The following is a 24311-nucleotide window of genomic DNA, read 5'->3' as shown; positions in this document are numbered from 1 at the left end:
AGAGGAGTGAAAACTCTCGATCACACAGCATGTCAACCACCTGAGTGCTTTACCGCGGCTCTGATCACAGCTGCCCCAGACCAGTCACTACCTGAATGTGTGTCCTTCGCGGGCCGGACATCTCACTGCTCAGCAGGGGATGGCGCACGCAGCGACCCCAGGGATCTCAAGGGCCTTATGGTGAGGGACGAAAGCTGCCCTTTCTCCCGCTGCATGCTGTGTGGTTGTGGGTGTGGCGTTCTTGAGACCAGGCCCTGGGGTGGGGACCCAGTCAGTGGTCGCCAGGGACTGGCCGGGAGGGAGGCGTTGGGGTGATCGAGCTCTCCCGGGTCCTCACGATACGGATCTACATGTGTGTTAATGTTCAGAGAACAATACACAAAAAGCCAATTTTATTGTATAATTGAAAACAGTGGAATTAAAAAAAAATCCTGTATTGCACGAGTATTTCCCGAGCCTGTCCTGTGCCAGGCCCTGGGCGAAGCAGTGGGAGGACCAGTCAGAGCGTCAGCGTCAGCGAGGGAGACGGCTCAGTCTGGCCTGGATCTGGAGCATGTGTCCTGGCTGGGGAGTGTGGCCAAGAGTCCTTCCGTCAGAAGGGGAGCCGGGACGGCTGCTGGGGAGGGGGGGCGTGTGAGCTTGAAGAAGGAACAGGAGTCAGTCGTTCATTCAACATTTATTAAGCACCTGCTGTGTGCAGAGCGCTGTCCCAGGCCCTGGGGGTAGTGCAGTGAACTTGAAGGACTGGGTTCCTGCTGTCCCAGAGCTCACACGGGAGTGGGTGAGAAGTGGACAACAGACACACCACCAAGTGAGAATTCCGGTCCCCAGGGTGACTGGGGCAGGCCTGGCGGGGAGATGACATTGGGACAGAGTGTGCATGGGGTGCTGTTGCCACTGGGGGAGCGTGGGGGGCCCTGGGGGAGGAAGGTACGGCCAGTGCAGAGGCTTTGAGCTGGAAAGGATCCTGAAGTGTGTGAGGGTCTCAGAGAAGACCAGGAGGCCTGTGGGCAGGGTAGCAGAGGGCAGTGGGGTGACAGTGGGGCTGAGGGGGGGCAGGATTCCTGGCACGTCCTTGTCCCCGGTGCAGGGAAGGAGACTGGCCGGAGTCACACTGTTTGAAGCCCCTGCTGCTGGGGTTTCCTGCATGTCCTCTGAGGTCTTCCGTGAGGGCAGCACCGGCTCCCGTCCTGTTCCCCCCTGGCTGTGGCTGTTTGACGGGGTGGACGGCCGAGGGACTCGGGTCCTCTCACTACACGGGGCTGTGGCCCTGGGGCACCCAGAGCAGCCTAGGGCCCCTCAGAAGGCGTGTGGGTCTGGAAGAGGGGAGGCAGGAAGAGCCCCACTGTCCCGAGCACACACACGACCACGAACACCCATAGGAACAGCCTGTCCACCACCATGGCCACGTACTTCCAGTCCTCGATGACCTGTGGACAGACAGCAGCTGTTACGGGTGCTCGAGCTCCCTGCTCTGCTTCCTTCCCCCGTGCGGGGCTGTCGCTGTGGGGCCAGGGCGCCCCCAGGCTGGTGTGGACCCCCGCCCCCACCCGCAGCATTACAGGACCCCTGTACCCCCCCCAGCATTGTTGCCCCACCCCCACCCACAGTGTCATAGGACACCCCCCACTCCGTGGGCACCAGGCAGGACAGGATGCTGGTAACAGCAACACCAGGAACTCTGGGCCGTGTGGCTGGAGAACCATGCCACAGCGAGGCCCCTTGTCTCATTTTCAGCCCTGGTCTCCTACCTGAGCTCTGCCCAAAGGAAGATCTGGGGTCCACCTCGCTGTGGGGGGGTGGGCAGGACATCCCAGCTGCGGAATCTGCTTGGTTCCCTAACACTGTGGACAGAGACCAGCCTCCCTGGCCCCCCGCTGCCCAGAGCCACTGTGGGTACCCTGGTGTGTCATCCCCCACCCAGCCCCACCCCAGGCCCCTGTGACCTCTCTCCCTGTGCTCTCCGCTGGACAGTGGCCCGACCCAAACTCAGCAGAGGCTCTGGGCTTGCAAATTTGGGCAGCGGCAGACGAGCTGACATCAGTGACCCAGTTTTTCGGGGCCCCTCCAGAGCGATCCTGTGTCAGGCCCCCTGCTCCTGGCACTGGGATCGGAAGGCCCCGAGCAGCATGCCCCGTGCGGCCTCTGCTTGGCTCTCTTGGGTTTCGTTTCAGAGGACCGTATCTTTGGTGTGTGTGTCTTTCTTCCTCTTTTTATATTTGTGTGCTATTTACAGTTTAATCCCGCGGTGGGGGAGGGGAGTGCAGGTGTTGGAGCTGAGCTGCAGCCTGGGCTGGCGGAGGGGTAGCCGTGCTCCGAGGGGGACACGCTGGGCTTGAGGAGGGTGGCTGGCAGGTGCTGGGGGCAGGTGAGGCAGTGTGGACACACGTGGCTTGGCCGCGGGCCAGGCAGCACCATCTCTGAGCCTCAGCTCCCCGACATGCAGTGGGGTTTGCATAGGTAGGTGCCTCTTGCCACGGTTCCCGGGGTCTTGGCCGGGATGTAGGCCTGGACCTGGCGGAGCACCCGGTGTGTGCTTGGAGTTCTGGGAAACGGTGATCACAATAACGGGGGACCCCGCCTGGCTTTTATTTAATTGCATCAGAAACGGCGAGGGGCCTGTGAGTGCCCAAGCAGGGCCTTTAGAGGAGAGCACTCAGGGCGGGGGGCTGCTCGGCCAGGAGCACGGACAGTAGGCTTCTCAGTGGCACATGCTCGTGCAGCCTGGGGGTCTGGGTTTCAGTGTGAGCTTGGGGAGGCCTCCCAGAGAGCCCCGGGCGTACTCCGACGTGGCCCTGGTGGCCCCAGAGCCGGACCAGGAACGGTCACCCAGAGATTCCCTGGAGCCCTGGGCCCCGCACCGCGTATCGGCATCTGGGACCTGGTGGCCGGGCTGAGCCGAGCGGCTGGCTGGTTTTCAAAGAAAGCACAACCCTGAGCGTCTTTGAGAAGGCCAAAGCGGAGGGTCCCCGAGAGCCGTGCTCCTCGCTCCTCGTGCTGGAAGGTGTCCTGGGGTCTGCTGCAGATGCAGACCCTGAGTCCTGCGGGGCCAGGCCGGGGCTGCAGTGCTACTGGCAGGCGGGCGTGCAGCCCCCAGGGGCTCAGGTCCCACCACCCGTCAGTCATGTGCTCTCCCTCTGAGGGTGAAGCGGGAGCTTCCTCCAGGCCAAGCGCCAGAAACTAGGGCGAGCCCGAGGCCGTGCCCTCCTTTCCTCCCGGCAGGCCGCCACGGGGACAGACCTGGTCTGTGAGGGGTTGGAAGGAGGGCATGCGTGACCCCGTGACATAGCCGTCCTGGCCAGCGTGGACGCGTGCGGGGACGTCTCCAGGCTGGGCCTTCCTGCTCTGTGTGCAGTGACCCCCTGCCCGGCCTGCGAGACCCAGGAGACCCTCCACGTTTGCGCCCCTGGCTTTGTCCTGTGACAGTAAATGTCACCTCTGTTTATAGACCTGTCGGCGTCATCCCACTCCACGTCATGACCCTGCGAGCAAGGGCGATCTAACGGCCGGTTCCGTACTCTCCAGAGCTGTCCTGTTCTGAGCCAGGGGAGCCGAGGAGCAGATGCCCTCAGTACCTGCCCCAGCCTCGTCCCCAAGACTGGGGTCACCTTCTTGCCCAGTGACAGCCGCCGGCTAGGGATGCCTGGGGCTCCTCCCTCCTCTGTCCCATCAAGAGGCTGGATGCGCTGGGGAGTGACCGCCCGGATTCCCTCTGCCCTGGGGGTGGGAGCCGAGGGCTGTGGGCTCCCCTAGACCCTTGAGCCCCCAGAGCCTAAGGCAGTCACAGGCAGCCTGCTCTGCCTTCCTGGTGTCCCCTGCATCCTCCCTGAGCTCACTCCACAGGTGACCGGCTTGTGCCTGGGCCTTGCCTTAGGGCTGCTTTTGGGGACCCCAAGACAAACCCAAAGGGATCCTTGTACCTCCATCCTCCTCGCTAATGTTCGGAGCTGCACTGAGACTCGGCTCCGTTTTGGGCTTCGCACTCCACCCCAGGGTCTGGGCGCTGTGTCCCTGGGAGTGAGCTGTGGGTGAGGGGACGGGCATGGGGGGGACGGGGACAAGAAGACTTACGCTTTGGTCTTGGTCATCACTCCGCATGTGCTGGGCAATGAAGCTGACGCCCTCCAGAGCCTCCTGCACGTCCCGCCGGCCCCTCCCTGACGACCTCAGCCGGGAATCTCGGGCCGGGCCCGCTGCATCCGAGCTGGAGCCAGAGGCCGAGCCCGAGCCCGCTGGGGACTTGGGGGCTGCAGAGGCAGGGTTCACGAAGTACATGGAGCCCCCATAGAGGTGGGGGGCGCCGGCGGCGTCGGCCTGAGTCGGGCGAGGCCGGCCGGGCGGGGGCGTCCTCGAGGGGCCACCCTCCGGGCGCTTCATGAAGAGGAAGGCGGGCAGCTTCTCCAGGAAGACGACCTTGACCCAGGGCGCCATGGTGTGCGTGCTGGGCGAGCGGTGGTGCACGTTGAGCACGCACACGCTGGTGACGATGGAGAAGGTGACGAGCACCATGGTGAACATGAGGTACTTGCCGATGAGCGGCACGTCCAGGGATGTGGGCGGCACGATCTTGGAGATGAGCAGCAGGAAGACGGTGAGCGCCAGCAGCACGGAGATGCACAGCGTCATCTTCTCGCCGCAGTCGGACGGCAGGTAGAAGACGAGGACGGCCAGCGAGGTGATGAGCACGCACGGGATGATGAGGTTGATGGTGTAGAAGAGCGGCTTGCGGCGGATGACGAAGTCGTAGGTCACGTCCACGTAGCTGGGGTCCTGCGGGTTCACGGTCCGCCGGCCTGGCAGCGCCACGATGTCCCACTCGCCGCTGGGGGTGAAGTCGTCCATGCTGGCCGTGGGCGACCGGAGCACCATGTCGATCTCTGTGTGGTCGTAGGTCCAGGAGCGGAACTTGAGGGTGCAGTTCTGCTGGTCGAACGGGAAGTGCTTCACCTCGATCTTGCACGCGCTCTTGTAGATGGCGGGCGGCAGCCAGAAGACGCTGCCGTTGGCGCGCACCACCACGTTGGTGTAGAGGGACACCTCGTAGGTCCCATCGGCGCTGGGGGCACGGACAGGAGGATGTGGCGAGTTGGCCCGCCGGCCCTCCTCCCACCCCGGGTGCCCTCCCTGGAAAGGCTTCCCGTGGCAGCTGCGTGGCACAGGGCGCCCCTCACGTGGACGAGCTCCCGTGGGCCGCACGGTCGTCGGACATGGGCTTTATCACGATCCCGTTTTACAGACGGGGAAACTGAGGCTCAGAGAAGTTAAGTGACTTCTTCAAGGTCAGAAAACTAGGGAGCAGTCCTGGTGAGGACCTGAACTCGGTTCGTGCTTCTGCCGGGAGCACTGCGACCCCACAGGACCCTCGAGCTCCCTCCACCCCCCAGATAGCGATGGGAGCATCAAGGCCAGCAAGACAGGCGGGAGGCCAGAAGGAACACCAGATTCAGGGTTAGGACAGTGGCCCTGGGCCCTGCTGTGCCCAAACGAGCAGGTGACGCTCTCCCGCATTCTCCGGGATTCAGTCCCCCCCCCCCCACCCCCCGCCGTGGAGGTGCTGGCTCTGCCCACCTCCTCTGCCAGCCTGACCGCCTGGAGGGACAAAAGGATGAGGCCCAGGGCTGGGCGCCGGGCCGAGCACCTGCAGCGGCTGGGCCTGCCGCCCGCCTGGCTCTCCCCTCCTACACCCCACTCACTTGTTGTAAAGCACGATGTCTGGAAGCCAGATGCGCTTGGCTGGGATCCTCAGGATGTTCACACCCTCGTAGCGGGAGCTGTTCCAGGCCAGGCGGTAGTCGGTCCACTCCTGGGCGGACGGGCATGGCCTGGTCACTCGGGGGCCCGCAGCCACCCAGGGGAGGGGGCGGCCCCAGAGATGCCTCTCGGGCGGGACCCCGCGGGCACTTACCTGTTTCAGCCAGACATTGGTGGTCATGATCTGTTCTCGCTCATTCTGGGGAGGGAGACGGGGATATCCGCTCACCAGGTGGGAGGAGCGTCGGGCACAGACCCCGCGGAGTCACACAGAAGGCTCAGGGCTCAGGCCCCGTGCCCAGCCGCTGACCCACCATCTCCGGGATGGCTCAGAGCTCTTTCCCTCCCCGCGTGTCTGGGACAAAGCTTGTGCTTGTCGCCCAGATCCGGTCCTCTGCTGGCATTCCCTCCCCAGCCATGCAGCTCCACTGGCCAGAAACCTGGGGACTGGCTCTGATGCCCCGCGCCGTTCTCTGAGCCCCCCGGGAGTCCTGTAGGTGGACCCCCCACCGCCCGCATGCATCTCCGACTCGCTGTTCCCGTCTCCAGCATCCGCCAGCTGGACGACCGCCGTCGCCTCCCCCCTGGTCCTCCTCCTCCATGGGCCTCCTCCTCCCTGCGGGTCCTCATCTCTGCCCCAGGCCTCCTCATCCCTGCCCCTGCTGTCTCTGCGCCGCAGCCAGGGGATCCTTTCAAAGGGTTTTCTCCACTTCCCAGACGGTGCTGCTCTGCTGCAACCCCCCACGCCTTCCCTGCGTCCCCAGCATCCCTCCTCCATCCTCCCCGTCGGCTCTCGAACCCCACATCCGTCACGGACCACGGTACAGTCTTCTCTGGGTTTCCGCCCTTTCTCCTGTCGTCTGTGTGGACATTTTCTGTTGACGTCTCTTCCAGACCATTAACCTTCTCTTCTGCTGTTACTAATCTGCTGTCAGCCCCATCCAACGAACTTTAAATTTTCCGTCATCGTAACTGTCTTGAACGTACAGATGGCTGTTACTTTCCTTTTGAGAAAATTTATTTATTCAGAAAAACTTATTGTTAAAATTTTTATTTATTTTTAATCGTGCTCAAGGGCCCGTAACATAAAATGGGCCGCGTTAATGGCACTTGGTGCGGCGTCTTCGACCATCCCGCGTGGAAACCCTCCGCGTCCACTTCCACCTTTTGCTGTTCTCGCCTCCTCCTGTCTCACTGTGCACCAGGGACTCCTGTCGGCCTCCACAGCCCCCAGGAGTGACAGGCAGCTCGAGGGGCAGGTCCCCTCCATTTGTCCGCAAGCTGGCTCTGTTGTTCTTGAGTCACTTCTAGTCTTGCGGGTGGTCTTTCAGCGCCCCCCATCCCGTGGGGCTCGAACGCTGGTGCGTGTCCCCCAGCCCTGCGCAAGTGCCCGAGGCTCGGCGGGGCCCCCGCTCGCACTAGCCGCTGCCCCCAGGTCCTTGGCCTCTCCGTCTCTTCCCATGCACCCGCCGTCGCCTTTGGGGAAAGGTGCCGTAGACGGAGGGTCCCCTCCCAGAACCTGGTCCCTTGAGTCCCGGCCAAGCTCCCCGAGACGGTCGGAGATTCTTGGGGTAGGGGGTATTTTGTTACTGCTTTTCTGGTTGTTCTCATGGAGAAGCTAATCTGCAGTGCTGAAGGCCTTCATCTGTCCTTAGAAACATTTTTTTTAAAGTTGCGGTAAAATTTACACACAGTGAGACGCATAGGTCTCAAGCGAACGGTTTGATCTACTTGAGCAAGCCTGTTTCCCCACAGCCCCTCCGTTCAGGATCTATCACTTAGGAACCCTCCTGTGTCTCAGTCCTGTCCGTCCGTCCCCAGCGGTGCCCCGACCGGTGGGACCGGTGGGCACGCAGCAGGCAGGGCTCGCCCAGCCAGGAGGGGGCGCGAGGCGCGGACTGCATTCCGGGACCAAAGAGTCATGGCACAGAGGCGGTCGGGCCCCCAGTTTCAGTGAATCGTGGACGTACGCACATGGGAAAGGAGCATCGAGCGACCTGACCGTGTCCAGAAGCCTGGGCCAAGCCAGAGGCGCGCCCAGCCCCATGCTCCAGCCCCGTGGCCCAGACGGGCCGCCAGCACCTACCACGCTGATGAGCTGGGCCAGGGACAGCTGCAGCTGGATGGACACGAGCTGGGCCGAGCCGGCGGCGGGCCGGATGAGGTTGTTGTAGCGCGTCCTGTTCAGAAGGTCATCCACGAGCCTCTCCTCCGCATTGGCCACACGGCAGTCCCCTGGGGAGACACAGGCAGACCCGCTGGGCCCTCACTGCCGGCCGCGAAGGGGCAAGCAGGGCGCGGCCCACAGGGCCGGGGGTGGCGGGAGTAGCGAAGGGGGCTGGGGCCCCTCAGTGTGACCGAGGCAGAGCCGAGCTCCATCTCGCCCCGTGCTGCCCCTTCTTACCCTGTCCCCCGTGCCCACTAGGCTGAAGGGCGGCCCACACGCAGACACTGCGTCCAGAAGCGGGGTGCCTGCCGGTCTCTCTGTGCTCCGAGTCCGTCCAACCGTCCTCCCACCCACCCCCACAGCCCTTGTCGTGGTGCCCCGCCCGACTGCCCAGCCACCACGTGCCACACAGTGTGACAGTGGCCGTGGCCTCACCGGGGCCTTCCCTGCCTGCAGCTTGCAGAGCCGGCGGGAGAGTGAGCCCTTGGGCCCTGGCACCAGCCTGCCCCCCTCAAGCTGAAGCTTCTGGTCCCCAGTTGGTCAGCGCTCTGCTCCTGAATCCCTCTCCCTGCCCCGTCTTTACCGTCTTACGTCTGAGACTCCGAGAGCACTCTCTCTCCTGCCAGCGTTGCCCCACGGCCACCAGCCGTCGGACGGCCATCTGCTTTGTGCCAGGCGCTGTGTTAGGTCTCAGGGATGACAGTGAGTAGAACCCCAGAAGGGACCCCTGCCTCCGTTTCCGTCCGGTGTGGTGGTGGAGGACTGCCACCGTGGGTTTCGTGGGCAGAGTGGGGTGGAGGGTGCTGTGTTCACGGGGAGAGAACAGACTGGCCACGGGGAGTTTCCTGAGTTGAGAGCTTCAGACTGTGAAGGGCCTTTGGGACCCCAGGTGCTGGGGTCCAGCTGACAGGTACTCGGGTGCGGAGCTTAGAGGAGGGGGTGGGCTCAGGGCCGTGATGAGCACAGGCCCCTGAGCTCCCACAGGCCTGGCCGTCTTGCCCAGCGGGGTGTGGGTCTTGGCCCCACCCCCTTCACATGTCTGGGGGTGGCCGTGAGGTGCAGGGACGGGGTCTTGTGTAGCTGGTGTCTTGGGAGAACGTGTCTGCTGAGGGCCGAGGTGGGGTGGTGTCTTGGAAGGAGACTCTGGGGAAGATCAAGGTCGCCCGGCAGAAGGGCCGGGCGGGGAGGTGTGCAGGGCAGCTGGTGTGGGGCAGGAAAGCAGGGCTGAGAAGAGCAGAAGGGAGGAGAGCAGGGGCCGAGGCTGCCGAGGGGTGGGGGTGGGGCTGCGGGGGAGGGGCTGGGCCTCGTGGGGCATGGGGTTCCCACGATGTCCTTCCCTGAGGGGTCCTTCCCTGACGGGCCTGTGCATGGTTTTTTGCCAAATCCCTCCCTCTGGGTGGGGCCAGAGAGTCCAGAATGGTCCGGAAGGGGGTCTGACGTGGCCCCCTGTGTGGGTGCTGGGCTGGGCACGCGGTCACAGGGGCGTCGCCACGCCAGCCGGCTCCGTGCACTTTCCAACTCGCTGCCTATCTGGAGCAGATGCGATCCTGAGTGCCTTGCACACGAGGCTCCGGGCGCACCTGCTGCCTGCTGCCCCTCCCCCGACCGCCTGGGGCTGCCCACAGGGGTCCTCTGGATGCCTGTCCTAGATTCTGAGTTCTGCCTCTGTACCCCGACCCCTCCCAGAGGCCAGCTGTTAGAATTCTCTGGAAGCCAGCCTGTGGCTCTGCACTGGAGCCGGGTCCCTCCCCCTCTCCAGTGCAGGTATTTGGGCAGAAAGCGGGTCATGTCCCTCGACCTAGCCCTTCTGGCATTTCCGAGGCCAGGGCGGCTCCTGGTGCTCTAGGACAGGGGAAGCCTGGAGCCCCCATCCCTGCAGCCCTGTGACACTCAGGCTGCTCACCTTTGGGGCTGTCCTGCCTCCTGGGCATTCAGCCGGCCCGAGGGACCCTCCCTGTGCTGAGGACAGGCTGTGGGCTCCAGAGTTAGGGGTCCTGAAAACCTCAGACCATTTTGCGCGTTCCCTGTTTCTCACCCAGGAAACTAAGACCCAAGAGGGAAGGAACTTACTCGAGGAGCCCCAGTAGGTCAGAGACAGGCCCTCCTGGACCCCAGTGCCTTCTGTCCTGCCCTTGCTAATGTCCCCAAAAGGAGACTGTCCTGCAGAGTCCGTACAGTTACCAAAGCCAAGTGTGTCCCCACTATTGCCTGCTCGCGCTTGTATGTGTGTGTGTGGTGGGGGGCTGGGGGGTGGGACTGGCTGGCCCTGCTGCTGTGGGCTGGAATGATCTCCCGTCCCCGCCGAAAAGGCAGCGGGAGCCCGGAACAACGCACAGTGGTTGCTTTCTGCCTGTGAGGTCTGCTGGGTTCCAAAGATAAGGGCCTGTCACTCCTCCATGACAAGGGTGGCCCAGAATGGGAGGAGCCTCCTGCGGGCCTCTCGGTTCCCATCCCGGCCCTGGGGTCAACACAGTCCAACAGAGAGGCCACCACTAGGGGTCAGTCATGACCCAGTGACTCTGAGGAGTTGTGGGTCTGCGCCTCCTCTGTCCAGGCGTGGGCAGGCCTTCCTAGGTCTTCTCTGGAAAACCAGCTCCGGGGCAGAAAGGGGCGGACACCTGAGAGGAAGCCACAGCTGGAGGCCTCCGCTGTGCTGTGCATCCAGGTCGGCAAAGTCTGATCTGAAAATGTGATGAAGACAGAATCCCCCGGAAGGGCGGCTTCCGGAAGGTGGAGTGATTGTCAGTTTGGGGCGAGTGTCCTTACTGAGGAAAGGGACAGGGCATTTGTGTTTATTAAAGGCAGTTCTGGATTTTTTTAAGGTTGAGATTTTTACTTTTTACAAAAAGCTCGCCGCATGTCACCAGTCATGTGTAAGAATCACCCCAGTGCTTGGGTAAACGCAGGCTCTGTTTCCGGAGAGTCTGGTCCCATGAGGCTGGGGTGGGCCCCGAGAGTTTGTGCGGGGTAACCCTGAGCCCCGATGCAGGCGGCCAGGGACCACACTCAAGAAACACTGCAGCGGACTCACATCTGAGTCCCCAGGGTCGTAGGCAGGGCATGCCGTTCCTATAGAACAGACGGGGAAACTGAGGCCCGAGAGAGAGGAGAGAAACGGCACGGGCCACCCGGCAAGTGGTGACAAAGCCAGGACGCACACAGCGTGGGAACACCATCTTTGGTGAGAGCGTCATTTCCCTCTAGGAACTTGTGTGTCCTCGAAGTCCTGCCTCCAGCACCCCCAGTGGTGTGTCCTGTCCGAGGAAGATGCAGTCCTGCCTGGTCTTCTGCGCCAAGCAGGGCTCAGAGGACAAGCTTGGGCCAGACAGTAGGAGCTAAGAGTCCTTGGAACCCGGGGTTAAACTGAGGTGGGGAGAAGGCACGCCTCATCGCATCTGGACTCTGCCTGGGGAGGGCCAATGGGGTCTCCCTTCCAGGAGTCAGGGACTGGCGCTTCATCTCCATGGCCACGCTGTCTGTCCCAGGCAGCCCAGCCCCAATGGTGGGTGACCAGAGACAGCGGTGTCTTAGAGTGTTTCTTAGGGGACCGCCCCACACCGCAAACCACCCCGGGTCTGGCGATTTGGGCCAGCCCCTTCCCGTCCCGGCTGAGCGTCCCCGATCTCTCCCAGGCCGAGCGGCGGGGGTGCTCCCGGGCGTCCACACCTGGCAGGCGAGGAGCCTGTAGGCTCCTGACGTCGGTGTCCCGCAGACTCCCTTCGCGCCGGAGCGGAGCCCAGAGGTCGAGGCTGCCCCGGCAGGTGCGCAGGGAGGAGAGGCCCTCCCCACCCCAAACCCCGGAGACCCGCTGCCCTGGCCCGCCCCCGGGGCCTCGGCCAGTGGACTCACCCTGCCTACGCCCCTCCGGCCGGGACACCCTCCGGCCATCCCCGGGCGCGGCGCCCCCACCCCCCACCTGTGGCCGCTGCTGCCCGGCGGCGCGACAGGCACCCCTCCCTCGTGTCCCGAAAAGAACTCACCGCGCCGGCAAAAGGCAACCAGGGAGAAAAGGACCAGGGGCTGCGCAGTCCTCATGGCGGGCGGGGGCCGCAGAGGCAGCCGCGGCGAACCCAGCGGTCGGAGCAGCCCGGCGCCGGCGAGCAGCGAGCGGGCGGGGAGCGCGGGCGCCGGCCTCGGAGTCTGACGGCGGCGCGGACGGGCGCTAGGGCCCCGCGGAGGGCCCGGCGGGGGCGGCCGTCCTGAGCCCCGCCCACTCGGGGAGGGGCGGGGCCGACTGGCTGGGGGCCCCGCGCCCCCCGGCTGTCGCCCCCGTCCGGCTCCCACCTGCTCCCGCTGCGCCCGCCCCGCCCTCGGATGGGGACACGCGGAGACGCTGGCGCAGGGTCCCCGCACCGTTTGTACGGGAGGGTCCGTACCCCGTGGTTTGCCGAAGGAAAGGGGCGTCGCCCGGAGTAGGAAGCGAGACAGACGGAGTGGGGCTAGGCCCTCTGCAGACAAGGGGGAGGCACGGGGGACGGTGACCAGCTCAGGGTCTCCTGACCCAGCTTGGGGACCTGGGGGAGCCAGCAGAGTGGAAGGGATTGGGTGGGGCCTGGAGTAGGCTGCCTGTACCCTCCTCTCCCTTTCCCCGCCTTGGCCTTGCTACCTGGGCGGACCGGGGGCAGCTCAGGTGACTCGAGGGGGCACGCAGGCCCTCCTCCAGCCCTCCGGCCCGGTGGTCCTACCCAGGTGTTGGGGTCAGTACTATTTCCCTGGGGGCTGGGGACCTCGCTGGACAGGTATCAGCACTGGGCGGGGCATCCCCCCTTAGGGATCTGGCCAGAGCCTGTCCCTCCAGCTCCACTCCTCCTCCCCTGTGGATTACTGGAGGAACCAAGCAGAGGGCAGGATCTGGGGCAGTGATCACCTTCTTCCCAGGATTCTCAGTCTTGGTCTCATATCGCCTCCCCTAGCATCTTTTTGCTACAATTTGACACGTCTGCATAGATGTTTTACCTCTGCATGGATCTTTTAAAAAGAACTCTGTTGACTTTAGCTTTAGGACGGTTTGGAGAAGTTCGGTTCCAGTGCGTCTCCTCTTCTCCAAACTGCAACAATAAAGAGGGGGAATACATGTAGTAAATTAAAGTTACAGCCACTCTGAAAAACAAGATCTCCATGAATCAGAATCAGAGAAGAAATCCCCAGTGCGGGGGATGGGGCTGAAGTTAGGAGCCTGCTGGGCTCTGGAAGCCAAAGGCAGGGGCAGGTCCTTTGGGGTAAAGGGGGACTAAACTGGACGCGGAGCTGGGCATTTGCATGGACCTCGGTCCCTGAAAGGAAGCTGGCAGGGGAGGCCTGCTGCCAGTCTGCTGTCTGGAGTCCTAGCTTTATGGGGTGCACGTTTTCCCTGATAAACCAGAGGATGGGAGCTTAAAAATGCCCTCCTAGAAGCAGCACCGAACTGTAAGTTAGGTGAGCAGAGGTGCGAGGGCGGGAGGACAGTGAGGGAGAGAATACAACACCCGTTCAAAACAGCCTACAGCTGTGCCCGAAAGGAAGGGAAGGGCTCGGAGGATGATGGGGACAGGACAGAGGGACACGCGGGCCATCTTGAAGGGGCGCCACCAACCACATCTGGGACAATTTGAGCATTAAAGTAAGGAATACCGATGAACACTCACTGAATACAATAAACTAAGCATATATCAGAGTAAATAAATGATTGGAAGTTGGGTAAGAAAAGGGTTACCTACAGAGTTTCAAAGTACCTTCCCACAAAATAGTTATTAATTACAAGGGGAAAAAGAGTTAACTCTCCAGGGGTGAAGGCTGGCAGGTGCCACCTGCGGTTAGGCTGAAGAATGACCCCCGAGGGTGTCCACGTCCTCCTCTCAGAGCCTCTCAGTGTTATCCTATATAGTGAAAGGGACTTTGCAGTAGCGATTAAATGAAGGCAGTTGGCATGGGTAGGTTCTTCTGGTGGGCATGCTGCGGTCACAGGGGTCCTGGGTCCTTACCTAAGGGAGGCAGGGGTCCTGGTGGGGCGGGGTGCTATGGAAAGGGAGGCAGAGGTTGGAGTGAGGCAGCCTCCAGAAGCCAGAAGAGGCAGGGAATGGATTCTCTTTCCGAACCTTCAGCAGAAACTAGTCCTGCCGATAACCTTGGTTTCATCCATGTCACACCCATGTCAGACTTCTGATCTCTAGACCTGTAAGAGAAGAAAACTTAGGTTGTGTTGTTTCAAGCCACTCCATTTGTGGTCATTTGTTACAGCCTAAGTAGGAAGCTAGTAGACCGCCTTACCCACGAGGTCGACGGTAACTCCATCAGGAATGGGGGAAATCCAAAGGGTGTAGCGCCTGGGGGGATGTGGCAGGAAGAACTTGGATCATTCTGGGGTAGTCCTGCCAAAGACGTAGGACTTGAATCGAGCCATAAGGGTACATCGGAAACACCGAAATTACGGACATTCTACAGAAAAACAGGTTTGTTGTCTCCGAAAACGTCAAGGTTTTGAAAGTCAAGGAGACTGAAGAGACGTCCCAAGGAAAGGCAACACGTGGTCCTGCAGTGGGTGCTTTTGCTGTCGGGACATTGTCAGGACAACTGGCCAAACTTGAAAGGGGCCTGAGGGGTGGACGGTAGTAATACATGGGTGTTCACTTCTGCTTCGAGGGCTGTATTTTCGGGGTACTGGAGAATATCTTGCTGGTAACATACACGAAAGTACCAGAGATGATGGGACACAATGTGTTGTAAGCATAACTAGATGATGCAGCGAGGGAGAGCGCTTTGTAGGGTACTCGCAGCTTTTCCCCAAATTTGAGCTTAAAAAAAAGGCAGAATGAGCATTCAAACCAAGATTTGACATAGGACCGGGAAAAGATAGCCAGCAAGATGAAGAAATGAGCACATGCACTGCAGGCGAAAACAATTTTTATAGAAGTCTGATAAATATTTCTTAAAAAGAAAAGAAAAAGAGAAAACACCATGGAACCTATTTGCTGAGGAAACTAATCGAGAAGTAGAGCACCCAAGAAAAGAGCAGAGTCTGAATGCCCGTCTTTGCCCTGGGGGGCGTTGGAGGGGGCCGAGTAGTGGTTAGCACGGAGGGCTTCTGAGTCAGGCGGTCTGCATTTGTATCGGTGTCGCTATTGACATTCTCTGCGACCTTGGGGAAGTGACTTGACTTTTCGTGCCCCTATTCTCTCATATTTCAAAGGAGGAAATAGCCTTCACGCTAAGCTTTCTAGATTGAAATGAAACAATTGATGGAAAACGCCTTAATGGTGCCTCGAACATACAAATCACCTGATATATGTGAGCTGCTATTAGCTATTAAAAATCAAAAATTCTAATAAGCTAATACCAAATTGAATCGACAGTGTACAGAAAAAAATACTGCATCATGATAAAGTAGGGTTTATTCCAAGGACACAAGAGTTAGTCAACATCAGATACTCACTAATGGGATATGCTTGCCCTAACAGATGACTCGTTCAGTGCGAACTATTAGCCCGCTAGCTTCCTTGACCCAGTAGACATGTAGCAGTGATCGTACTTAATGGTAGAACTTTGGAAGCAGTTTTCAGTGAAGTCAGGACTTAGACAAAGGTGCTTCCTAGTGTGGTTTCTAGTCAGCATTGCATCGAAGGTCCTAGGGAAGGTTAAATTACAGTGGCATGGGAATGTTTTGGGAATGTTTTTAGGGAACGTAGGTTAAATTATAGTGGCATGGGAATGTTTTGGGAATGTTTTTAGGGAAGGTAGGTTAAATTATAGTGGCATGGGAATGTTTTGGGAATGTTTTTAGGGAAGGTAGGTTAAATTATATTAATGTTGTTTTAAGTCACAGGCTTCTTCACATCAGCACTTTATAGATCCAATCTGTAAAAGAAAGAAAGAAAAGAAGTGAACCCTAAGAACTGGAAAGGGAAATTACCCCTACTTGCAGATGATATGATTGTGTAGAAGATCCAAGGGAATATACCGATAAATTGTTAGGGTTAGTAGGAGAGTAGGGTTGCTGAATTCAAGGTCGACTGTGAAAAAATCGCTAGCATTCATATACAGGAGTGATACCAAATTAGAAAATGTAACAGAAAAGAAGATTCTATTCGAAATAGCAAAACACCCCGAGAGTACATCTGAGAAAAGATAAAGAAGAGCGTTCGTGAAGAACGGGATAGAAATCACTCGGACTCGCGGGAAGATCTAACTGGAAACGTACACATTTCTGAATGGGGGACTCAAATTACAAACACATCACTTCTCACCACATTTATCCATGTGATGCAATTCCCACGCAAATCCCAGTGGAATTCCCCATGGAACTCACTAAGAGGTGTTTATTACTTGGACATAATGCCGTAGAAGTTAAGACAGGGGAGTGCTGTCAAGAGGGTTAACAAATAGACCCACAGCCCCCGGAAACTTGAAACGAGACAGAGGCTGCCTTGTAGATCAGTGGGAAAAGGGCAGAATATTCTGTGTGGGGCGCTGGGATGGGGGGTTCTCCTTAGGGAAAGTAAATACACTTAGATCGCCAGCTCACATCTTATCAGAGATAAACTCCAGGCTGATTACATATCTAGTTGTGAAATGGAGAACGTGAAAACCTTTGAGAAGGACATGGAAGAGGGCATCAGTGTGGCTGAGGAGGGGTCTCAGTCTTGGCAGCTGTAAGAGGACTGAGTGGCTTCGATAAAACACTGTTTATCGATAAACTTCTATTTCTTCGCAGTGACAGAGGCTGCAAGTCTGAGATCAGGGAGCCAGCCCGGTGGCTTCTTGGTGACGGCTCTTTCTAGGGAAGCCCCCTTCTCTTTGTGTCCTCACGTGGTGGAGAGCAGAGAAAGGGAGGGAGCAAGCGCTCTCTTGTCTCTTCTCATACGGACACTGGTCCCAGTCACAGCGGCCCCGCCCTCCTGACCTGTCACCTCCCAGAGGACCCCTCCTAACACCACCACGTTGGAGGCTGGGGCTTCACACATGAATTTTAGGAGGACACAAACCTTCAGGCCATAATAGGCAGAAAGCAGTATCTGGCACAAAATGCTGAAAACAGAAGCCCCAGAGAAAAATGATAGATTTGACTTCACACAAGTATTTAAACTTCTCTCCAACCAAACATCCTACAAATTCAGTTTCGGGAAAAGCCCAGACTGGGAGAAGATCTTAGCAACTCATATAATCAACAGAGGATACACTGCAGAATATTTAAGGAATTCCTATACAAATTAATATCTTAAAGATTTCATTTATTTATTTGAGAGAGAGCAAGAGCCTGCCAGTGGGGGGAAGGGCAGAGGGAGAGAAGTAGACTCCCCACAGAGCCCAGAGCCTGATACAGGGTTCGACCCCACGACCCCAAGATCATGACCTGAGCTGAAGTCAAGAGTCGAACGCCCAACTGACTGAGCCAGCCAGGTGCCCCTGCGCATCAACATTTTTTTTTTTTTAAGATTTTTTATTTATTTATTTGACAGAGAGAGAGATCACAAGTAGGCAAAGAGGCAGGCAGAGAGAGAGAGGGAAGCAGGCTCCCGGCTGAGCGGAGAGCCCTATGCGGGACTCGATCCCAGGACCCCGAGATCATGACCTGAGCCGAAGGCAGAGGCTTTAACCCACTGAGCCACCCAGGCGCTCGCACATCAACATTTTTTAAAGTCAGTGAACCAAAAAGAAAAATGGGCAAGTGCCATGCACAGGTAATTCACAGGAGAGGAAACTCGTGTGGTGTGCAGGCAGAGGAACAGACATTTAGCTTCAATAGGAAATTGGGGGAATGGGTGCTGCCCGTCTCTGGGGAAATCGGTGCCGTCTCGTGACGTCGAAGACAACTGTGTTCAGTGCCCTTCCACCTCTGGGTGTGCGTTCATGCACTCACACAGCGATGTGCGCAATCCTGTGTGTGAGCCCGTCTGGACCCCCCAGGATCTCCATCCGTGGGAACCCAGAGGAATGATCTGTGGGAGATTCATACCCTCCAGTAGGACCTGGAGCCCAGTGTGGCCCACTCCTGTGTTCATACGGGCTGGAGCGAGGAAGAAGGGTTTCTGCATCAGGAAGGGACCATAAAATCACAATAGCAACAAGCAAAGAATGTGTGACAGAGACCGAATGTGGCCTGCAAAGCCTGAACCAGCTGCCTTTTTACAAAGCAGGTTTGCTGATCCCTGATCTAGGGTTACGTTAATAACACAAGGTGTTCTTTCTGCCAAATAGTGTGAGAGGAAGGAGTGAGTTTTGAATACTCTGTACAAGTCTTGTGCACGATATGTGGGCATATGCACACTGTATTTAAGTATTTAAGACCAAAGAGGTCAGTTGATTAAGCATCTGACTGGCTCAGGTCACGATCCTGCGGTCCTGGGATGGAGGCCTGCACTGGGCTCCCTGATCAGCCGAGAGTCTGCTTCTCTCTCTGCCCCGCCCCCCTCCACTTGTACTTTCTCTCTCTCAAATAAATAAAATCTTAAAAAAAAAAAACAAAAACCAAAACCCAGAGGGTGCCTGGGTGGCTCAGTGGGTTAAGCCTCTGCCTTCGGCTCAGGTCATGATCTCAGGGTCCTGGGATCGAGCCCCGCACCGGGCTCTCTGCTCAGCGGGGGGCCTGCTCCCCCCGCTCCCCCCCCCGCCTCCTTGTGATCTCTCTCTGTCAAAAAAACAAAAAACAAAAACCCATGTTTCAAGATACCGACCGAAGTCGCGGAAGAGTAAAGACTGCGCAGGAGTGATCAACCCTAAATTCACAGCAGCTACCTCCGGGGGCAGGAGGAAGAGTGAGCTTGGGGAGCGGTTCTGGGGGCTTTTCTTGTATCCGAGTTTCCCACGGGATGTGGGGGTGGGGAAGCCGGTGATGGGGATGAGGAGGGCACGGGCTGTGATGAGAAATCCTGAATCGCTGTCTGGACATCGGACGCTCGTAAAACAGCCCAGGAGCGCAATTGCAGTTCAATTTTTTTAAAATGCCAAAAAGGAAAAAAGTGCTTTATCTCTTTAAACCAGAAGAGAACTAAGGCAGTTACGGCTCTTAATGGGACTGAGTTCTGAGGAAGCCCGGGGGTGGTTCGCAGGCGTGTCCGTGATTTCCGGCAGATTTCTGCCTGTCTGAGGCTTTTAGGAAAAGCCTGCCGTTGGGTGCGTGGGCGCCGGCGAGCGAGGACCCTGCCGGGGGCTGAGCGGTCCGAGGCCCGCCCGGCCGGGGCTGAGCGCTGGTCCGCGGGCCAGGCCAGGCCGACAGGCCACCTGCTCCTGGTGCGCTCGCCTGCGCCGGCGCTGCGCTGGGAGGCTCGCGGCTGAGGCCCGGGCACCGAGCCTCTGGCCTCACGGCCGGCGGGGCCGCCTGGGATCTGCCGCAGATGGACAGCGGGACCCGGGGCTGCTTTCTCCGTGCGCGCGGACAGGGCGGACTCTGCGGTCCGCGCGGCCTGGCCGGGTCTTCCCGGGTCTGGGGAGGGTCCGGAGGCCCGTGGCTGCTGGCCTGGGCTCAGCCTCTTCCGCGGTCACAGCGCTGGGCTGGCCGCGCTCGGAACGCCCGCGGCTCACCCCAGTGCGGGCCTTTCCCACCCGCGCGCCCGTGCGGGGACGCGGACAGCGCCTGCGCGCGCCCGGCCGCACGCACACGCGCACGCACTCGGACGCTCGCAGACGCACTGGACACACGCACACGGACGCACGCACGCGGACACAGACACGTACCGACGCACACGGACGCGCGCACACGGGCACGGACTCGCGCGCACGGACACACGCACATGGACGCACGCACACGGACGCACACGCACGTGGACACGGACGCTCGCACACGCACGCACACGCACTCACGGGAGCCCTGGCCCGCCCGACCCGACTCCAGGGAGAGCGCGTGGAGCCGCGGGGTCAGGGTGGGACGGACGCGCGGACGGACGGAGGGACAGACCGGTGGGCAAGGAGGTAAGTTCGGAGTCAGGTCGTCGTGGAGTCGGCAGTCCGGCGCCCGCCGTGAAACGTCCGGGCTTTGCTGTCACTTGCGTCCCCCCCGGCGGAAGCGCTGTCGCCGCGTGTCCGTGCGGGGAGCGGCTCCATCTGCGGGTTCTTGTCACAACGGGGCCTGAGGCGTGTCCTGGACGTGCGCGCGTGTGGTTTGGGACTCTGGGTTTTGTCTCGGGGCTGAGTGGGGAGGACGGCGAGCTGCCCTCTCGTGCGCTTGAGCCCGGGCCAGCGGGGCCGGTGGGGGGGGGGGGGCTTGTCCTCCTCCTCGGGGACCCCGCGGACACCCTGGTTGAGGGCGCGTGTGCCTTTGCTGGGGGCGGGCTGAGGCCACGTCCGAGGGTGTGCGGTGGAGAACGGTTCTGTGGATCCCGCTGGGCCGGGCGTCCCCCCGGTGGGGTCAGGGTGCGGGCTCTTGTCTGCTGGTTATAAGCACTGAGGACAAGTTACAGCAGACAGACAACACCCCAGACAGCAGGAGGGGGTCAGAGCCCTGGGGCCTTGCAGGGCTCTCTCGCCTGGGACCTCTCTGCGGTCCCCGGGCTGGGGGCAGGGGCAGGCCGGCGGCTGCTGCTGGGCCACTCCCGGCACAGGGCGGGGGTGCTGCTCCCTCGATCCACACTGCCCCCCGCCCCCCGACTAGTACTGTCCTTTCGGGCATCTCCTCGTTCCTCCAAACAACCCGCGCGGAAGGTCGTCAAATTTGGCAAAAGTGTGACCCAGGTATCGCACGGGACATGCGTGTCCTCACTGTTCATTTGAAACGCAGATCTGACCGGTGTCGTGGACTCAAGGTGACCACTTGTCTCAGGGCAGGTCGCTGATCTCTCCCTGTTTTGTAAGAAGGCAGCCTCATCTTCTTCTCGGATTCGAGGGGGAAAGACTTGGGGCTGAAATGTTAAATTCATCCTTTGAAGAATGTCATTTCCAATCCTCTCCTTTGGAATGTAAAGGAGCAGCGGTTTGGAGCAACGGCCCATAGAAAAGACTAAGAACCCAAACATGCGACCACCACCTGGATTGTCTACTTAAAGCCTCCACTGGGGACTCCCTGCTGAGCGGGTGCGTGGGCTTCCTCCAGGGTGTGGAGTATGGAGATCGGGTGCAGGTGCCAGTCACACAGCGGTGAACTCACCTTTGTGTGGGCTCCTTCCAGCCCGTGTGCTCACGTGGCACTCTGTTTTCCAGAACCGTCTTCTCTGTTTGTTTCTGGGGCAGAGTGGGCCGAAAGGGGAACTTGCAGGCCGTCTGGGAGGGAGAGGAGGCTGTCGTTCCTACCTGAGGGCTGCCCGGGGTCTGTGTTCGTTGATGGCTGGAGCGGTGCCCCTGGGCTTGGCTCTTCCTCCGGTCCGCTGATCAGCCCTGGCCCCGCCCAGCTCCCGGTGCTTGAGGGCAGACCCAGGGAGTCACAGCCGCCCACAGAGCCCTCTGGTGCTTCCCTTGGCAGTCCCGTGGGGCAGGCTGGCCATGGCTTTGCAGACTGACATCTTGGTGGCCTCTTCTCTGACTCTTGAGCCCTCTGTGTCCCCAGGCCTGGCCCAGCCGTGTGCCGTCTACTTCCTCAAATAAATCTAGGGGGCCTGTTTCTTGCCGGATTGCACGCTGACGCTTCCCTCCTGGCAGGCTTTTGTGGCCAGCCCTGGGCCAGGACACGTCCTCCCCCTCCTCTCTGCCCTTTTGCAACTCTGACTCTGCCCCCTGCCCGTCTGCAGGGGCCTCAGGGACAGGATGGGGTCTGGGACCCTCCTTTCTTAGGGCAGATGGGGAGGAAGCCACAGTGGTTTGCCTCTACCAGGCGCTGTATACGTTATGATTCATTCTTGTGTTTTGTCCTCACAAGTCTTTGTTGGCACATTTTACAGCAGAGTCGGGGGTGGGAGTTTGTGGAGCTGCTATTTGGCCCCAGGAGGACCAGGCACTGTGCCTGCGGCCCCTCCACCCGCCCGCCCGCTGCTGTGCGGGCTCCAGGTGGCCGCTGTCGGATCTGTGGCCCTTGCTCCGACCCCACCTCTCCCCACTTCCCTCTCCCTGCACCTGCTCCCTCTCCCCTGTGAGTTCCGTGTGGGCACAGCTGAGGCTCTGTGCTGGGGCTTGGGGATGCAGATCAGGCCTGGGGACATGGACTCAGACCTGAGAACTTGTGTGTGCAGCCGCCCACCCGAGGGCCGAGAGCCGTGAGACAAGCGGCAGGTCCCTCCTGCTCTGGCCAGCCCCCACCCAGGCGTGTCCGAGGGCTCCATCTGGCCCGGGGCCTGGTCAGTCCCTGCTGCTGGCTGGACACCAGGCACCCTCCCCTGTCTTGTAGCGGGTGGGGGGGGGGACCAGGCTTTCTCCATCATCCTCCCAGCCCTGTGCGGCTTCCAGACTGTTCCCTGCCTCCGTCCCCGTGCGTGGGGCCGTCCTGAGGGCAGAGAGAGGGGCTTGGGTAAAGAACAGCCCCGGGGGCCTCCGCAGTGCTCGGACGATGCCCCCAGGGCAGCTGTGGTGCAGGGACAGCGCGAGAACTTCAGGTTCAGGTCCTAGTAACTTAGGCCCTGTGCTGGGCAAGTTACCATGGATTCTCCACGTGAGAGAAGAGGGTGGGAACCACGGGGCTGGTCAGGGCCATGATGGGCACGAGGAGCTCAGCAGACAGCCCGTCTCCTCTTCCATCTTTTTGTGTCCTGCTTAGCCTGCAGGCATGCGGGTGGTGCTCAATGAGGGTTTCCCTTCCACAAGGTAATGCTGACTCCTGCTGATTCCTGCTGTTTCAACTCTCAGGGTCCGTGTCCCAGACTCTCCTAACCTGGCTTTAAGTCCCAGGTGTCTGCCCTACGTTGTCCCGAACGCCTCCTCTGTCCTTCCCCTGTGTCACACATGTGTGGGCATTCAGGGGTCACCGCCCATGTCCCCTCCAGGAACCCTGCCCTGATTACTCCCAGTGTGTACGGTCTCAGCTCTTGAAAGACGTTCTCTATCAGTATTTGAACCTTTATACCTGACCCCACACAGCCTGTCCAGCTTTCCCTGGGCACCTAGGCCAGGGTGGGCTTTGTGGGCTTAGGGGCTGAGCCGGGTCCTCCTCTTCCAGCCACGCTGTGAGCCAGCCCGGCAGGTGCAGGGGTGTCTGTTCCCCTGCGGGGTGGCCGTCCTGATGCCCAGATCTCTGAGCTACAAGGATGCTGTTTGCTGCTGCCTCCCGTGGCTCCCGTGGTTTGCGTCTTCACGTGTCCTCTCAGCCTCCCAGGGAGCCCCTGCCCGAGACTCCAGAGCCCCTGGAGTGCTCCCCTGGTCCCGGGCCCACATGCCCACAGGCCCCCTCCAAGCAGCAGCTCCTGCAGGACGGAACTCCCAGCCTCCCTCCAGCGCGGGTTCTTAGCCCTGGTTTCCTTTCTGGCTCCCAAGAGGAGTAGCGGGAGACTCCCAATGCGCATGTGTTGTGTGGATGCGTGGATGAAGACACGTGGTCTGGAACGTGGTCTTACCCTGTACCCGCTCTGAGGGAGGCGGCCTTGTCGGAACTGGCGTGGAAGTCCCAGGCCTATTCCCATAAAGCCGGAGGCGTCAGGACAGAAAGGAGGCCGATGGAGGTCTGCATGCCCGAGGGCGTCCCCCCGCGTCACTCTGGGGCCTCACTGAGACCACAGCGGCCAGCAGCGACAGGCTGGGGTATTTCTGGTGTTGGGGACACAGGCATCATTATTCCCCGCGATGGCTGCTGCCTTCTCACTCCCCGGTCCCCTTGCTAGTCCTGGGATGCTGAAGGTACAATTAGGAAATGACTAACCATGGTCTGAGTCCTGTCACTGTCTACAGTGGATAAAGCAGGTCAGAGGCTGCTTGGTTAGGAAACAGCAAAACTGGGGTACAAACCTAGTCTTCCAGGTTCCGAGACAGACCAGTGGCACCCCCTCCCCCCATTGTACCAGGAAAGCTGTGTCTGCCATAGACAGATCTCCTTTCATTCTCCCCTACCTAATGGTCCGGAAGGGCTCCCTGCATGGGAGGCACTGATGCCGGATGAATCGGGACCCAGGGAGGCCATTACTCTCCTCCTGAGAGCACCTGTGGTTAGCCACAGACTGGGGGTGCTTCCTCTGGGGCCTGACCTGAGCCAGGCCTTGGCCCTGTAAGCAGTGGCCCTCCCCCGGAAAGTCAGGTCCATTCATCTGGAGCTGACAGCCGGGAGGTGATCCTTGACCCACTGCTTTGGGCCGCTGCGGTGAGCAGCCCATCTTGGGGACAGTCCGGCCGGCCTTAGGGGACAGCACCTCACGGGGCCAGAAGCAAGCCTGGCTCTCCTCTCGGTCATCACTTGCTCTCTTGCTCTGCCTCGGTCCCTGTCCCAGTCTCGGCTGAGCCTTGGGGACGGAGGAAGGAACACGATGATATTCAGCTCTCACGCGTCCTCAGGGGACGGGGAGCAAGCAAGGGAGTAAATGAAGAAGGCAGGACGGCGGCGGCGGCCGGAGACAGGTGGAACGGGAGGTGGGGGAGA

The 24311-nt window shown here is 60.1% G+C and overlaps 1 protein-coding gene across 1 annotated transcript; it reads right to left on the bottom strand.

Moving 5' to 3' along the window:
• Nucleotides 1-372: 372 nt before the first annotated feature.
• CHRNB4 (cholinergic receptor nicotinic beta 4 subunit) lies at nucleotides 373-11953 on the bottom strand (the record flags this gene model as incomplete). Its single annotated transcript, XM_080808469.1, has 6 exons — nucleotides 373-1430; nucleotides 4072-5056; nucleotides 5694-5803; nucleotides 5906-5950; nucleotides 7838-7986; nucleotides 11899-11953. The coding sequence occupies 6 exons, from the start codon at nucleotides 11951-11953 to the stop codon at nucleotides 1290-1292; spliced, it is 1485 nt and encodes a 494-aa protein (XP_080664595.1). The 3' UTR covers nucleotides 373-1289.
• Nucleotides 11954-24311: the final 12358 nt, after the last annotated feature.

The sequence above is a fragment of the Martes martes genome (genome assembly GCF_963455335.1).
Source record: "Martes martes genome assembly, chromosome: 7".
NCBI lineage: Eukaryota > Metazoa > Chordata > Mammalia > Carnivora > Mustelidae > Martes > Martes martes.
This window is presented reverse-complemented; position numbering and strand designations above follow the sequence as displayed.